We start from the raw sequence: 14,640 nt of genomic DNA, 5'->3' as shown, positions 1-14,640 counted from the left end.
CCAGGTAGCAACAACCTCTCTCCTGGCCCGACCGATTTTTCTGGAGTGTTGAAGTGGAAACCTCAAGCCAACTGGTTTTTCTGCTTACCAGCTGGCCAGGCCCTAACCAGCCACGTGACATAGCTGGAGCTGAGGACTCAGAAATGTTTCAGGGCTGCTCCTGCCCCTAGACCTAGGGCTCTGGCTGGGCACAGATGGTCAAGGGCTGTGGGCCAGGTTCAGGTTTCTCAGATAGTAGGCTGGGGTGGGATGGGGGCCCACTTGAAACCATCTCTGAAATGCTATTCTTCTGAATCACCAACAGGACATCAACCCTTTTCCCCTCCATCCACGGATTCTAGCAAAACATCCTGCTCGATCTCCTCCAAAGACCCCTCCCAAACCTTGGACCCGTCCCCATCTAGGGCTCAGATGTTCTCATCATTCCCGTAATGAGTATGCTGGCAGTAAATGATCACACCACTTGGTGTGTTTAGTCTCCAGTGACCTCAAAACCCTCCTCAGATTAGAACAAAACACCTGTCCATCACCAAGCTGGCTCAAGACGGGGCCACTTCATTAGGGAAGGCATTTATTAGGTCATGGAGTCAGGGTGCTGTACTGACTCCATCAGGCCTGTCCTAAGGAGGTGGGGGAGAAGGCAGTGTGACCCACTGGTCCAGCTACCAGCTGAATCTATACCTAAGCCTCAGCTCGTGCCCGAATCTCTCCATTGTCTTTCTGTAAAATGACTATTGCCCTTTGCACCAGATGAGCAAAACATGACCCAGGTCCTCTAGGAGCCCCCAGACTATGGTGGACACATAGAAAGCCAGTTCTGGAGTTCCTGTCATGGCGAAGCAGAAACGAATCCGACTAGGAACGATGAGGTTGCGGGTTCAATTCATGGCCTCATTCAGTGGGTTAGCATTGCTGTGAGCTGTGGTGTAGACCACAGATGCAGCTCAGATTCTGCGTGGCTCTGGCTGTGGAGTAGGCCGGCAGCTGTAGCTCTGATTGGACCCCTAGCCTGGGAACCTCCATATGCCATGGGTGTGGCCCTAAAAAGACCAAAAAAAAAGCCAGTTCTGTAATATTATACAATAGACTCTAACATATGCTTTGAGAACAAGGGGTGGGAGAGATTAGTTTCAACTGGGGGAATCTGGGAAGGCTTAAGGAAAGTGGAAGCAGTTATCCAGGGCCTTAAAAGATGTGGAGGACTTGGGCAACTAGCTTTCTGGAAGGTGGACACAGCATCCCAGCAAGGGGCAGTGCTGGGTGTAAAGACCTAAAGCAAGGTGTTCAGCGTAGTAATCAGGGTGCCTGGTGAGCTATCGAGAGAATGGGGAGCATGGGTGGATAGACAGGTAAGATCAGACAGGAGCAAGCCTGGGGTGCTGTGAAGTTTCAACTCTCAACTTTACAGATGGGAAGTCCCTGATGGTTTCTGAGCAGAAGAATGCTGTAGAAAGAGCAGCTACTCCTGCAACTGCCGAAGGCTGGACTGCGGTGGGAACCAGCCTAGGTAGAAGGCAATGTCGCCACTGCTACCCCATCCCCAGACTGAGGAGAGAAAATGGCAACCAGGGGCGTTCCCTTCGTGGCTCAGCGGCTAACGAACACGACTAGGATCCAAGAGGATGCCGGTTCCATCCCTGGCCTCGCTCAGTGGGTTAAGGGTCTCAGGTTGCCATGAGCCGTGGAATATAGGCCGCGGACGCAGCTCGGATCCAGCAATGCTATGGCTGTGGCTGTGGCCGGCAGCTGCAGCTCCAATTCCACCCCTAGCCTGGGAACTTCCATATGCCCCGGGTGTGGCCCTCAAAAGCAAAACGAACAACCACTGTAAACCAGCTATAACGAAAAAAAAATCATTTTATATATATAAAAAAAAAGAAAAAAAAGAAAATGGCAGCCCGTCAGAGTTCCAAAAGGAGGTGACCAGCCAGCAGACGTGCTAATGGGGTGGGAGGCGTGTTTATTTCTCTGCTGGTAAACGGTGGGCGGGGGTGAGCGTATCTGAACCATTTCGGCTCAGTGCGGCAAATGTCCTCTCTAGTACGAACACCTGGCCTCCCACTTTGACTCGAAGTCCAGAGGTTCCAGTTCTGCCTCTCGTAAAAGTCATTTGCCTCCACTTCCCCATCTGTAAAGGGCGGGGCAGGCGGGGGTGTGAGGTTGGAGATCACCTCTAGAGTCCCTCCTAGCTCTTTTCTAGAGTCAGGATTGGTAAGAGGTGCTCTGTCTGGCCTGCCTGAGCCCCTGGCTGTGAAGCACGGCGCCTCCTAGCTGGCGCCTCGACGACGGGAGCCACTCCTGGCGCCTCTCGCCCGCGCCCGCCAGCGGCACAGAAAATAAGGGACCCACCCAAGGCGGCGCGTGAGGGCAAAGGAACAAGCCAGGTGTGGGGCCGGCAGCGGGCCCAGGCAGGACCTCCTATGCTAGTCAAGGATCTGCCCCGCGGCCACCTTGAGTTCACGCCCAAACTCCGGTCTTCAAGAGCACCTGGGACCTAACTCCCAAACCGCAAGCCCCGATTCCCCACAAGGATTCTGTACGGGGCGGGGCCTGGCGGAGCATTGTGGGGGCGGGGCCAAAGTACTGGGTGGCTCCGCCCGGGACGTGGCCAGGGCGGTGCTCTCCTGTGGGGGAAAATGCCCGCAGGCGTACGTACTGGCGCAAGGGGCGGAGCTGGGAGAGACCGACAGTTCTCTGGAATTACGTAAGGAAACGTGGCGACGGAGGGGCGTTCCGCCTTGGGGGGCGGGGGAGAGGGTGGAGCTCCAGTCGGAACTGGGCGGGGGCCCGCCTAAAGACGCAAGGCGTGGCTAGCGAACAGCACGAGGTTCGCGCCAGGTCTCCGATCCCGGGGATGCTCCGCTGCGCCCGCGCCTGGAGGCTCCCCCATAGGGGGATCGGCCCCTCCAGTCCCAGCTTCTCCAGAGTGCCTGTTGCACTCAGCAGCAGCCAAGGCGGCACAGAGCCGAGGTCAGTCAAGGGCGCCGGGGTGGGAGGCCTTCCTTCGCCCCTCCCCCTCCATTCCGGCCCAGGTGGTTCCTTTTCCTCTGCTTGGGCCCGCCCCCTCCCGAGGCCGCTCCCTAAGCGGCTTTCCCAGCTGGCTCAGACCCTCCGCTCATCCTTGTTCCTTCCGTCAGGCCGGTGCCGCTTTCCTACAAGCTTTTGGACGGGGAGGTAGCCCGCCCGCCCCTCGTCTTTTTGCATGGGCTCTTTGGAAGCAAAGCCAACTTCAGCTCCATCGCCAAGGCCCTAGCCCAGCAGACTGGCAGGAGGGTAAGCTTCCAGAGGCGGGCCCGGAGAGAGGCGGGCCTTGGTGGGCGGGGCCCTAGAGGAGGCGACTAGAGGCCCGCTTCTCTGTCCCCAGCGCCGGTAGAGGCAGGTCTCTGAGCGGAAATGAAAGAAAAGGTTGTCCTTCTAAGTATGGAGCCCGCAGGGCAGGCAGACCTAGGCCATAGATGAACCCCATACATTCCCTTGTGCTTTCACCCATCCATTCCTTCATTCGTGTTTTGGATGCCTGAGTGCTCCACCTTGAGCTAGGCTCTGCCGTCCCATGCCTAAGTGCCAACACCTTACCCCCAAGAGGGCCAGACCCTGCTTATTCCCCAAGGATGACAGGGGGCTCACCAGCTCTTATCAGCAACCCGTTCTTCTGTGCTCCAACTATTGCAAATTCTGCTTTCTCTGTAGTTGCTACCCAGCTAGGCCAGACCTCCAGAGACGTGGTCACACTCCTTGGGCCTTCTGGCAGAGTGGCTCCTGGTTCTTCATCTGAACCTCCAAGGTCCGAGAACTGAGTCCTCTCATCACCTGGGCCCTTTTTCCTCTTCTGGATCTCCCCCCAGGCTCTCCATCTCCCTCAGCCTGCAGGCCTGCCAGGCTTTAGGTTATGCCCGGAATGTACATGCCATTGCTGTCCCCATCTCACCTGCTCCCCAGGTGCTGACAGTGGATGCTCGAAACCATGGCGACAGCCCCCACAGCCCAGACATGAGCTACGAGGCCATGAGCCAGGATCTGCAGGACCTCCTGCCCCAGCTGGGCCTAGTGCCCTGCGTCCTCATTGGCCACAGCATGGGAGGCAAGACAGCCATGCTGCTGGCACTTCAAAGGGTGAGCCATCCCTGTCTTTCTCTCATCCATTGCGGGCCCTGAGCACCCAACAGGCAACCCGGGACTCCAAGGAGCCTTGGACAGCCAAGTTCAGGACTCAGAAACTATGCCTGGAGTTCCCGTCGTGGCGCAGTGGTTAACGAATCTGACTAGGAACCATGAGGTTGCGGGTTCGGTCCCTGCCCTTGCTCAGTGGGTTAATGATCCAGTGTTGCCGTGAGCTGTGGTGGAGGTGGCAGATGCAGCTCGGATCCAGCGTTGCTGTGGCTCTGGCGTAGGCCAGTGGCTGCAGCTCCGATTCCACCCCTAGCCTGGAAACCTCCATATGCCGCGGGAGCGGCCCAAGAAATAGCAAAAAAAAGACCAAAAAAAAGAAACTATGCCTGAAACCCACTGTGCCTGCCCTAGGGTCCCCATCTCATTTTCTCCTGCAGCCAGAGCTGGTGGAGCGCCTGATTGCCGTGGACATTAGCCCAGTGGAGAGCACATCCAGCTCGAACTTTCCGAACTACGTAGCAGCCATGAAGGCCATAGACCTCCCGAATGGGGCATCCCTCTCCAGTGCCCGGAAACTGGCCAGTGAGAAGCTCAGCTCTGTCATCCAGGTAATGCACCCCCGCTCCTGAATGGCACTGTGGGCTGGGACCTGTCAAAGGAGGAGGGGCAGCCCCACGCCTCACAGTCCCCCCCAACACAACTACTGAACCCCCACAGAGCATAAGCGTACGGCAGTTCCTTCTTACCAACCTGGTGGAGGTGGATGGGCACTTCGTGTGGAGAGTGAACTTGGACGCTTTGTCCCAGCACTGGGACAAAATCTTGAACTTCCCACCACGGCAAGAATCCTACTCTGGACCAGCCCTCTTCCTCATTGGTGGAAACTCTCAATTCGTGCTGTAAGCCAGGCAGGGTGGTGGGAGTGGTGTGCCCGACTTATCTGGCCCCCCAGCCTGGGGAGCCTGCCTCTGGGAGGGCCTGAGGGTTGGCCAGGGGTGCCTGAGAACCCGGAAACCCCACTGGGCATGTGGGTTCGCGTGGCTCTCCATCTAGCCCCACTTGGCCTCTGCTTCTCTCCTTCTCGCCCCATCTTCCTACTTTCACACCTTCTTGGCGGCCTTCTCTCCGTTGGACAGTCCCAGCCACCACCCTGAGATTAGGCGGCTCTTCCCTCGGGCTCAGATGCAGACCTTGCCTAATGCTGGCCACTTGGTCCACAGCGACAGCCCGCAAGACTTCATGGCTGCCATCCGAAGCTTCCTGGCCTAAAAGTTGCCGGCCAGAGGGGACATGAAACCCCAAACTTCAAGGCCCCGCAGGCTGCTCCTTGTTCCAGCACAGAAGGACTCAGGTGGGCACTGAGGGCACGAGGATGTAGAGGGGTTCAGACCTCAAACTTTAATGAATAAACGTACTCTTCCCAAGGTCTTGGGCTGAGTTCTCTCACCGCCAGTGTCCCCATCGACCCAAGGGGAGTCGGACCCAGGGGGTCCTGGCAGTTCCAGAGTTCACTGGGGCTCCCAGACCCTCTCCCAGGCCGCCCCTGGACTCTCTCTGCAGCTGACTCTCCACCCGCTGCCTCACCAGCTGCTGCATGTCCTCCTGGGGGCAGGAGAGCAGGTTCAGGGGCCAGGCCTCTGCCCGTCTGGCCCTGCCCGCCCCCCAGGCCCGGCCGGCATTCCCACCCTACCTCCCAGGCCTCCACCTCCTGCTTCAGTCTCAGCTTCTCCTCCAGAACTTCCAACAGCTGGGCCTCCACGGCTCGCAACTTGGCTTTGCACGTGTCCAGCTCAGCCTCCACTGCCCGCTTCCTAAGGGGGCAGAGAGAGCTTGAGGCTCAGGCCCCGCACATCTGCTTCTGAGCCCTGGGGGTGGACAGGTGTGGCCACAGTCCCTGCCTTATGACAGGGTGGGCTGTTGTGTGGCTTTCCTTCTAGGAATGCCTGCCTTCCCCCCTCCCCCTCCTGGCAGGGCCAAGCCTTGGGGGGCGAGCCCTCTGCCACCCTCCCAAGCCCCACAGGCGGCTGCCTCTCACTTGGCAATGGCTTCATCCCGCTCCCGCAGGACCTGGTCCAGCAAGGGCTCTGTCTGGGTGTCCCCCAGTGCTCCAGCCACTTGGGATTCTGCGCTCTGTTGTAGGGGGACAGAGGAGGGAGCAGCGACTTGGGGCTTGCCTGGATGAGGTGTCCCACTGGCCCTTTCTGCCCTGGCCTTGGCCCTGATGCTCATGGCAGGAGGGGAAGGGTCTGAGCTGTTCTGTACCTGCCCCAGTGCTCTGGTATTGTGGGCAGGGGACCCCTCCATGCTGAGGGCGTAGTTGGTGTGGCCCTTTCCTGCCTAAGGGTAAGCAGTGGGGGCAGGGTGTTTGGACCCCAAGGAGGAAAGTTCTCACCCGACCCCCAGGAAAGAGACAAGGTGGGTTCAGAAGGACACTTACCCCTCGAGGGCCCCAGACTGAGAGTGGCCTGGTGACTGGGACTTCTGTCAGCGGGGTGGGGCAGGCGGAGGACATGGCCCTTTGCCCTCCCCGTCAGGGCACTCCCTGTCAGGCCCCGCCCTGGACAAGCTGGCCATGCCCCTGCCTCCCCTCCTGGTTCCTGGAACCCTCCAGCCAGAGCCACGGTTTCCTCAGCTCCTTCCTTGCCCAGCCGTGTGTGCCCCTCACCCCAAGGGGGTGCTCTACTCACATCAGGAGGTGAGAAAGGCCTGACAGGGCCAGAAGGGCTCTAGTGCTGCGACAGGTGCTCCAGTCCCCCGTCCCGAAGAGCTGGCAGCTTAGGACCTTGAATGGCATCCACACACGCAACCATAACCTTAGCAGGAAACAGAAGGAAAAATGTTTTAACTGTCCCTGGCAAATTCCATCTAACATCTTGAAGAACCATCTTCCCTAGCAATTTCCTCTAATATTCCTACAATATTGCTCATTATTCTTCCAGTATTTCCGCAGTATTGCTCATTATTCCTCCAGTATTCCCACAATATTGCTCGTTAGTCCTCCAATATTTCCAGCATGCTGATTCTGGAGCGTGGGTGGTCTCCCGTGCTCTGAGGGGACGGGGGCTTGGAATCTCAGTGACTCACACCTCCCTCACCTGTGCTCACCTGAGGTGACATCAGAGGTGCAGGAGGGCCTCCCTGTTGAGAGGCTTTTGCAGCAAGGTTACATCTTGGGGGTTAGGCCGTCAGCCCTGCTCTAAACAGTAAATACTTCCTCCAGGACCCTCCCGGAAACTCCCTGTAGTCCTGACGCCTGATCGTCCATGGGTTCCATTCAGCCAGGTGCCTCTCCAGCAGCCAGACTCCACAATTTCTTGGTTGAACCCCAGGTGAGGAGGTGGGGTCAGACCCTACCCCAAGCACCCCATTTGTGGAGGAGATCAATTCAGTAGTGTGTTTCCGAGGCTGCTTTGTGCCCTGATCCAGGGACCCCCAGGTCTAGCAGGAATGAAGCATAGAGAAAATCAGAAAAGGGTGTCAGGGAGTCTGGGGACAGTGGGAGCACAAAGGCCCCTCACAGCCAGTCACAGGGGTTCCACAGGAGCTTGTTGGGAAAGCAGTCCCATGAGCCAGTGGGAGTCAGCCAGAAGGGCTAACACTAATGCCAGGCACTTATTTTAACTTTTTACTTTGACACAATTTCACACTGCCTTTCAATATCCAAAAAAAGTATCTTTAGGGTAAAAAAAAAAATGTAATATGGTATCAAACATTGTGCCCAGTTGTCCCATCTCTCTGGTCTCCCTCAATCTAGAACAATTTGCAGGCTTTCTTTGAATTTTGACCTTAGAAAAAAAATGTTTTTGACCTTGACATTTTTGAAGATTATAGGGAGCTTATTTTGTAGACTGTCCTTCAATTTGGGTTTGTCCATTCTTTCCTCACAGTGAGACCACTGTTACACATTTGGGCAGAAAGACCACAAAAATGATGCCATGTTCTTGTATCTGGTACTGTTTGGAACCATGTCTGGTGGTGGGCTTTTTTTTTTTTTTTTAAACCACCGTGCCTGCAGCATCTGGAGGTTCCCGGGCTAGAGGTCGAATCAGAGCTGCCAGCCTACACCTCAGCCATAGCAATGCGGGATGTGAACCACATCTGAGACCTATACCACAGCTTGCAGCAATGCTGGATCCTTAACCCACTGAGTGAGGCCCTGGATTGAACCCACATCTTCACGGACACTTATGTTGTCTTCTTGACCTGCTGAACCACAGTGGCAGCTCCTGTGGTGGTGATGCTCATCACTGATTGATCATGATGAGTAAGTAGTGGGTAAGGGAGATACTTTAAGATTATGAAACATCAGGCGTTCCCATCGTGGCTCAGCGGAAATGAATCTGACTAGCATCCATGAGGACGTAGGTTCGATCCCTGGCCTCACTCAGTGGGTTAAGGATCTTGCATTCCCGTGAGCTGTGGTGTAGGTCACAGACGCAGCTTGACTCTGGCATTGCTGTGGCTGTGGCTTAGGCCGGCGGCTACAGCTCCAATTAGACTTCTAGCCTGGGAACCTCCATGTGCCATGGGTGCGGCCCTAAGAAAACAAAACAAAACTATGAAATATCCTTTTCTTCAACTCACTTTCACCCATAAGTTCAGCATCCATTGATGTTTCTTGTTCAAATTAATTATTAATACAATGGCTTGCAAATGGTGATTTTCTAATTTCATCATTTCTTCTACATTTATTAGCTGGCATTCTTTTTTTTTTTTTTTTTTTGCTGTTTAGGGCTGCATCCGCAACATATGGAAGTTCCCAGGCTAGGGGTCGAATCAGAGCTATAGCTGCCAGCCTACGCCAGAGCTACAGCAACATGGGATCCGAGCCGCATCTGTGACCTACACCACAGCTCAGGGCAGGGGCGGATCCTTAACCCACTGAGCAAGACCAGGGATCGAACCCACTTCCTCATGGACACTGGTTGGGTTTGTAACCCACAGAGCCACCATGGGTACTCCCTATCATTTGATCATTGGGTATCCCTTACTGAGCTCTTGTCATTTTTTATGTGTGTCACCATTCTTTCTGGCTCAACAAGACAGTCCAAGTTCGTCTGGTTTTTTTCCTGCCCCTGCCCTGGAATTAGCCATTTTGGCAAGAATACCTGTTACTTTTGGGGGGAGAGTAATAGTGCTTAGAAACCAATATCTGGCTGTTGGTTGTGCTCAATGCAATTAGAGTAACCTCTGCTCCCAGACCCACACATGTTTAAATACACACACAAACACTCATTCAGGTCTATGTTTATTCCTTTACCTGTGTGGTGGTTAATTTTTTATGTCATCTCTACTGGGCCATGGGGTGCCCAGCCAGCTGGTTAAACATTACTTCTGGGTTTGTCTGTGAGGCTGTTTCCAGAGAGCTGAGCACTTGATTCGGTGGCCTGAGTAAAGCAGGTGGGCCTTCCCTGTGTGCACGGGCCTCATTCAATCCACTGAGGGCCTGGAGAGAACAAAAAGGCGGAGGAAAGGCGGAATCGTCTCTTGCGGACTGTGGAGCTGGGGTCTCCGTCTTCTCCTGCCCTTGAACTCGCATTTGCACCGTCAGCACTCCTGGTCCTCCGGAGTGCAGCCTTCCGTCTCAGTCTGCAACTCCACCACCCTGCTCTCCAAGTCTCCAGCTTGCCGACAGCAGATTGTGCGACTTCTCAGCCTCCATAATTGTGTGAGTCAATTCCTCATAATAAATCTCTTCCTCTATGTTTATCCTATTGGTTCTGGTTCTCTGGAAAACCCAGACTAATACAGTTTACATATATTGAAAAGCGGTTTCCATTCAGACCTTAAATGCCCATCCAGGACTTCCCATTATGGCGCAGCAGAAACGAATCCGACTAGGAACCATGAGGTTTCGGGTTCGGTCCCTGGCCTCACTCAGTGGGTTTAAGGATCTGGCGTTGCCGTGAGCTGTGGTGTGGGTTGCAGACACGGCTTGGATCTGCACGGCCATGGCTGTGGCGTTGGCCAGCAGCTGTAGCTCTGATTTGACTCCTAGCCTGGGAACCTCCATATACCGCGGGTGTGGCCCTAAAAAAGAAAAAAAAGATTCCAGTCCAGGGGCACAAGGTTCATCCTACCTTTCCAGATTTTTTACTCCCTTTTCCTTAGTTGTCTTCAATACATTTTTTTGTTTGTTTGTCTTTTTTGCAATTTCTTGGGCTGCTCTGGCGGCATATAGAGGTTCCCAGGCTAGGAGTTGGACCCACAACCTCATGGTTCCTAGTCGGATTTGTTAACCACTGAGCCACAACAGGAACTCCATTTTTTTTTCTCCAATAAATTTCATAATGTGTTCATTCTCCGTGTACATAGTGAATCTCCTGAAACCACAGGCTGCCCCTGACTTAGATGCTCTCCTTACAGGGCTTGGGTCCTGCAGGGCAGCCTTCCCACCCCACTCCAGGGCCATCCACATGCATGGCTCTGGCTGCCACGGGGCTGTCAAACACTTCTAAGAACCTTATAGTCATCCAGTCCACAGACATTTATTGAGCACCTACTATGCTCCAGGCATGGTTTCAAGTGATGGACATGAAACAGGAAGGTAGACGAGGTTCCCTAACCTCCAGAGCTCACGTTCTAGGGAAGGGAGCTAGATGGTAAACAAATAAATGCATATACCAGATGGTAAGAAGTGCGGAGAAAAAGAATGAAGGGAAAGAGAATGAGGAGTTTCCGTCGTGGTGCAGTGGAAACGAATATGACAGGCATCCACGAAGGACACAGGTTCGACCCCTGGCCTCACTCAGTGGGTTAAGGATCTGGTGTTGCCATGAGCGGTGGTGTAGGTCGCAGCCATGGCTCGGATCCCGGGTTGCTGTGGCTGTGGTGTAGGCACGACCTACACCTCTGATCGGACCCCCAGCCTGGGAACCTCCATACACTGCTGTGGGTGTGGCCCTAAAAAGACAAAAGAAAAAAAAGAGAATGAGAAAAGAGTAGGAGATTGCTATTTTATATAATTCTGTGCTAACCCTAGGAAGATCACAAATATTAACCCACCATTTGGATGAAAAATAACTATTCTCATGACTCAGAGTAATATTTCCAGTAACAGCATCACTCACGGATTCAAAAAGTTCTATAATTCCAAGCACAAGCAAAGATGACCCTTTTGAGAAAACTGCACCAGGGAACTCAAGACGCGAGAGATGATACATGACACGTGACAGTGAGAAGCAGACATGCAAGTGAAAGGTTTCAATAAACGTCCCCAAACCATGAGCATGGAAAAGAATTACTTCCAAATAAATTTATTCTTAAAAATACATGATGTAAAATATTTGAATTTTAAATGTTTTCACTAAAGTGAGTGGCTTATTTTATCTGCATCCCTAAATGTTTAAATTAGAATATTGGGCCGAATTCCTTTTTTTAAATCTTCTCATTGGGAAAAGGAGGGCAATATATTCAGGCACGTAGTCAATTCCATCACAAAGCCCTACCTCAAATACCACACACAGAGCTGTGAGACTCATTCCCCAGCTGCCTGCTGCCCGTGTCTCCCTCCTCCGCTGCTCCCCCAGGATGGCTGAGCCTGGGGCCTCAAGACTGAGCTAGAAGATGGTTACAGGCTGATGGTGGCCTGGGATCAGGATAGATGGAAGGGGGAAGGAGAGCTACTGGCTGGGCAGGGCTGGGCTTTGTGGTCAGGACCGCTTGGATTTGCGGGGCTGGATGGCCTAGAAACCACTTCACCCACCCCTCACTACCTTGTTTCTCTTTCCCTCTCTGAGCCTTGTCGTCCTCACCTGCGCAATGGAACTAATGGAAGGCCTCCCAGACAGGTTCATGGCAAAGGTGACCCTTATATGATGGCCAGTGCTTTGTACAATAATGGGCCAGGGCCAGACCACAAAGCAGCAGGAAAGCAACAACAGGAGAGCATCAACGACACACGCAGTCTCTCCATCCGTGGAGCCTGGATCAGCTGCCCCTTCCTGATCTGCACTCCCCACAACTCTGCCCCAGGGACAGTTCTATTCCTGAAGCCTACACGAGCTGCCTCCCCTTCTTCCGCCAGACCCCGAAAGCCCCTGTACTTCCCTATCGTTGTCTTGTCACTGTCAAGGTGTTTCTCCCACCAGCCTGAGAGCTTCTGGAGGACACATGGTGACTGTCACCATCCCAACCTGGGTACACACATGCACTCTGCAATGAGGGCATGGGTGAGGCAACACTGGCCTTGCCCAGTAGGTGGCAGCAGTTCCTAATAGCAGGGATCCAGTGGTTAAGGGGTCCACCACGACTCTTCCAGCCTGTGGACTGGAAAGCCCGAACTGTGCCTGGACTTAGGGAGCTCCCAAATGCCCAGCTCTCAAATGAGTGCTCCTTTGAACCCCTGAACACAGCTCATTCAAGTATGCAAGTGTTTTTTTGTTTTTGTTTTTTGTCTTTTTGCCATTTCTTGGGCCGCTCCCGCGGCATATGGAGGTTCCCAGGCTAGGGGTCGAATCGGAGCTGTAGCTGCCGGCCTACACCAGAGCCACAGCAACGCAGGATCTGAGCCACGTCTGCGACCTACACCACAGCTCACGGCAACGCCGGATCGTTAACCCACTGAGCAAGAGCAGGGATCAAACCCGCAACCTCATGGTTCCTAGTCGGATTCATTAACCACTGCGCCACGACGGGAACTCCGTGCAAGTGTTTACTATTCACTCCACAGACACACTTTCTGTGCCAGTCTTGGGGAATCAATAAGAACATGAGCCCATTCCTTTCCTAGTTGGGATAAACACAGGGCTTTGTGGAGCCACATAGAAGGAGCCCAGAGCTCATTCTTGGGTGGTCAGGGACAAATTCTTGAAGGAGGTGACGCCTAGGAGGGAAGAACTAGAAGTCATTGGCCAGGTGCATGGTGACGAGAGAAGAGACAGGGAGGAGAGTGCTCCAGGCACGTGCAAAGACCCCAGAAGTGAGTGCAGAGCAGGCATCATGGCTGCTCACACAGTGGGAGCAACGGTGGCCTCCAGGAAGGAAGGCAGGGCCAGATCACAAAGGACACGGAAAGCCTTATTGGGGGGTAATGTTTGATGAATGAGTGAATGAGACTAAGACCTGTACCAGAAAGAAAGAGTATAAGGTGAAGAGCCCACATTCATTCTTTATTCATTTTTCATGCTACCATTCAATGTGCATCCCAACAAGTAATGTTTGGCATGACACTAGGACTCTCTGAGGGCAGGAGCTGTGTCTCCCCTTCTGCCCTCTCCCCATGAAGCCAGACACTGGGCTCTGGGGGCTGCAACCATGACTTGCCCCACTGAGTCACCCTGCACACAGAAATTACTCTGGACCAGGAAGCAGCACCTTCCCTGCCACCCATTTCCCAAAATCCTGGGAAGGCTCTCTGGCAGGTGAGTCCTGGTTTCGCATCTGTCAAATGGGGCACCGTCAATGTCTGGACAAGTGGAAGGGGTGTGGTCATCTCTCATGCCAGGCTACGTTGGAGCTAATCTTGGGCCAGACTTTCCAAGGAAGGAGGGATAGCTGGAACAGTGTCTCCAGCCTGTCTGCCAGCCAGCTAACCTATGCCCACCGTCTGGGAGAAGTGCCAGGCTCAGACACACTGGGCAGCAGGGGACTGGTCCAGCTCCAAAACAACACCTTGGCAGCCCTGGGGAAGGGAAGGGGGAGTGCTTGGCTCGAGGTCAAGAGCGTCTGGGCCAGGGCACAGAGGGGACAGCTGGGTGTGTGCATGTGGCTGTTGCTCAACGAGATGCTGGCAGGGAGCAGAAAAGGAGCATCTGCTCCTGACTAGCCGCCACCCACCACCCCTCTGCAGTACGCCAAAGATCTTTCCATTCGTCCAGAGAAGCTGGGCCCCAAACTAGCTGCCCCCAGCTTCTAGACAGGAAATAAGATCTCAGGGCTGGGGCTGGGATGCAGGGTTGAGAATGAAGGGAAAGGAGAAGGACATGGGACTACAACTTCGATCTCCTTCCCCAAAGATAGAGGGGCTCCTGCATCCCCTTGGGAGTGGGAACTAAAGGCAAAGGGGTGGTCTCGCAACATCAGGCATTGAACTGAGAAATCCTGGGGAAAGAGAGGGCCAGCATCTGAGAGTGGATAAGATGTTGGGGAGAGACAGGAAGGGTAAGGGCTCAAAGGCTGGAACCCTGGAGGCTTTGGGCTGGAGAAGGCTTCTGGAGAGGGATGCTGGAGGTCCTAAGGCAATAAGAGGAAGGAGGGAGGTGGGGTCTAACCTCTAGCAAATCCCTGGCGATGTGAGGCGCTCTAGGGGTGAAGATCCAGGGTCCAGAAGGAGGGATGCTGAGCGGCCGAATCGAGGGAGGGTTGAGATGGGGGAGGGAGCAGGGGCTCTGGGGCCCGACCCCAGGCAGGATCACGAGGCGTCGAGAACGCAGGGGGCCGAGGTTCCAGGGCTGTGACGCTTCTGGAGACCTGGTGTGAGGATGGGAGCGGGAAGCCAGAGGCCCTGACCCAGGTTCCAGGCCGGGACCGGCCGGGGCGGGGCGGGGCGGGCGCGGGGCGGGGCCGGACTGAGGGCTGGGCCGGGGTCCC

General features: G+C 54.6%; 2 protein-coding genes across 7 annotated transcripts; one reads left to right on the top strand and one right to left on the bottom strand.

The window, feature by feature from the left end:
* Positions 1,813 to 14,583, bottom strand: LOC106509660 (bicaudal D-related protein homolog). Of its 3 annotated transcripts, none has more exons than XM_013995547.2 (6): positions 14,322 to 14,574; positions 9,371 to 9,556; positions 6,548 to 6,923; positions 6,146 to 6,240; positions 5,801 to 5,921; positions 4,877 to 5,712 (listed from the first exon to the last, which is right to left on the bottom strand). In XM_013995547.2, the coding sequence occupies exons 3-6, from the start codon at positions 6,620 to 6,622 to the stop codon at positions 5,554 to 5,556; spliced, it is 450 nt and encodes a 149-aa protein (XP_013851001.1). In that variant the 5' UTR covers positions 6,623 to 6,923; positions 9,371 to 9,556; positions 14,322 to 14,574; the 3' UTR covers positions 4,877 to 5,553. The 3 variants fall into 3 exon arrangements, with proteins under 3 accessions (XP_013851000.1, XP_013851001.1, XP_013851002.1); XM_013995548.2 differs by having other exon boundaries at positions 5,520 to 5,712; positions 5,816 to 5,921; positions 14,322 to 14,583; XM_013995546.2 differs by lacking the exons at positions 4,877 to 5,712; positions 14,322 to 14,574 and adding an exon at positions 1,813 to 2,128 and having other exon boundaries at positions 9,371 to 9,917.
* Positions 2,738 to 5,536, top strand: ABHD11 (abhydrolase domain containing 11). 4 transcript variants are annotated; one of them, XM_005661982.3, is made up of 6 exons: positions 2,738 to 2,970; positions 3,138 to 3,273; positions 3,940 to 4,113; positions 4,548 to 4,718; positions 4,828 to 5,009; positions 5,247 to 5,534. In XM_005661982.3, the coding sequence occupies exons 1-6, from the start codon at positions 2,855 to 2,857 to the stop codon at positions 5,377 to 5,379; spliced, it is 912 nt and encodes a 303-aa protein (XP_005662039.1). In that variant the 5' UTR covers positions 2,738 to 2,854; the 3' UTR covers positions 5,380 to 5,534. The 4 variants fall into 4 exon arrangements, with proteins under 4 accessions (XP_005662039.1, XP_013850998.1, XP_020941992.1 ...); XM_013995544.1 differs by having other exon boundaries at positions 2,774 to 2,970; positions 5,331 to 5,534; XM_021086332.1 differs by lacking the exon at positions 2,738 to 2,970 and adding an exon at positions 3,691 to 3,784 and having other exon boundaries at positions 3,141 to 3,273; positions 5,247 to 5,536.

The sequence above is a fragment of the Sus scrofa genome, chromosome 3 (assembly GCF_000003025.6).
Source record: "Sus scrofa isolate TJ Tabasco breed Duroc chromosome 3, Sscrofa11.1, whole genome shotgun sequence".
Lineage (NCBI taxonomy): Eukaryota > Metazoa > Chordata > Mammalia > Artiodactyla > Suidae > Sus > Sus scrofa.
The sequence above is the reverse complement of the archived record's forward strand: the minus strand, read 5'-3'. Positions and strand labels throughout refer to the sequence as shown.

Excerpts from the sequence above, each read along its gene's own strand:
- ABHD11 (XM_005661982.3), top strand. The coding sequence starts at position 2,855 with ATGCTCCGCTGCGCCCGCGCCTGGAGGCTCCCCCATAGGGGGATCGGC. Across the intron at positions 4,114-4,547 it reads TGCTGCTGGCACTTCAAAGG|CCAGAGCTGGTGGAGCGCCT; the intron begins GTGAGCCATCCC and ends TTTCTCCTGCAG. Across the intron at positions 4,719-4,827 it reads AGCTCAGCTCTGTCATCCAG|AGCATAAGCGTACGGCAGTT; the intron begins GTAATGCACCCC and ends GAACCCCCACAG.
- LOC106509660 (XM_013995546.2), bottom strand. The coding sequence starts at position 6,622 with ATGTCCTCCGCCTGCCCCACCCCGCTGACAGAAGTCCCAGTCACCAGG. Across the intron at positions 5,922-6,145 it reads CGGGATGAAGCCATTGCCAA|GAAGCGGGCAGTGGAGGCTG; the intron begins GTGAGAGGCAGC and ends CTGCCCCCTTAG. Across the intron at positions 2,129-5,800 it reads AGGAGGTGGAGGCCTGGGAG|ATGGGGAAGTGGAGGCAAAT; the intron begins GTAGGGTGGGAA and ends CGCCCTTTACAG.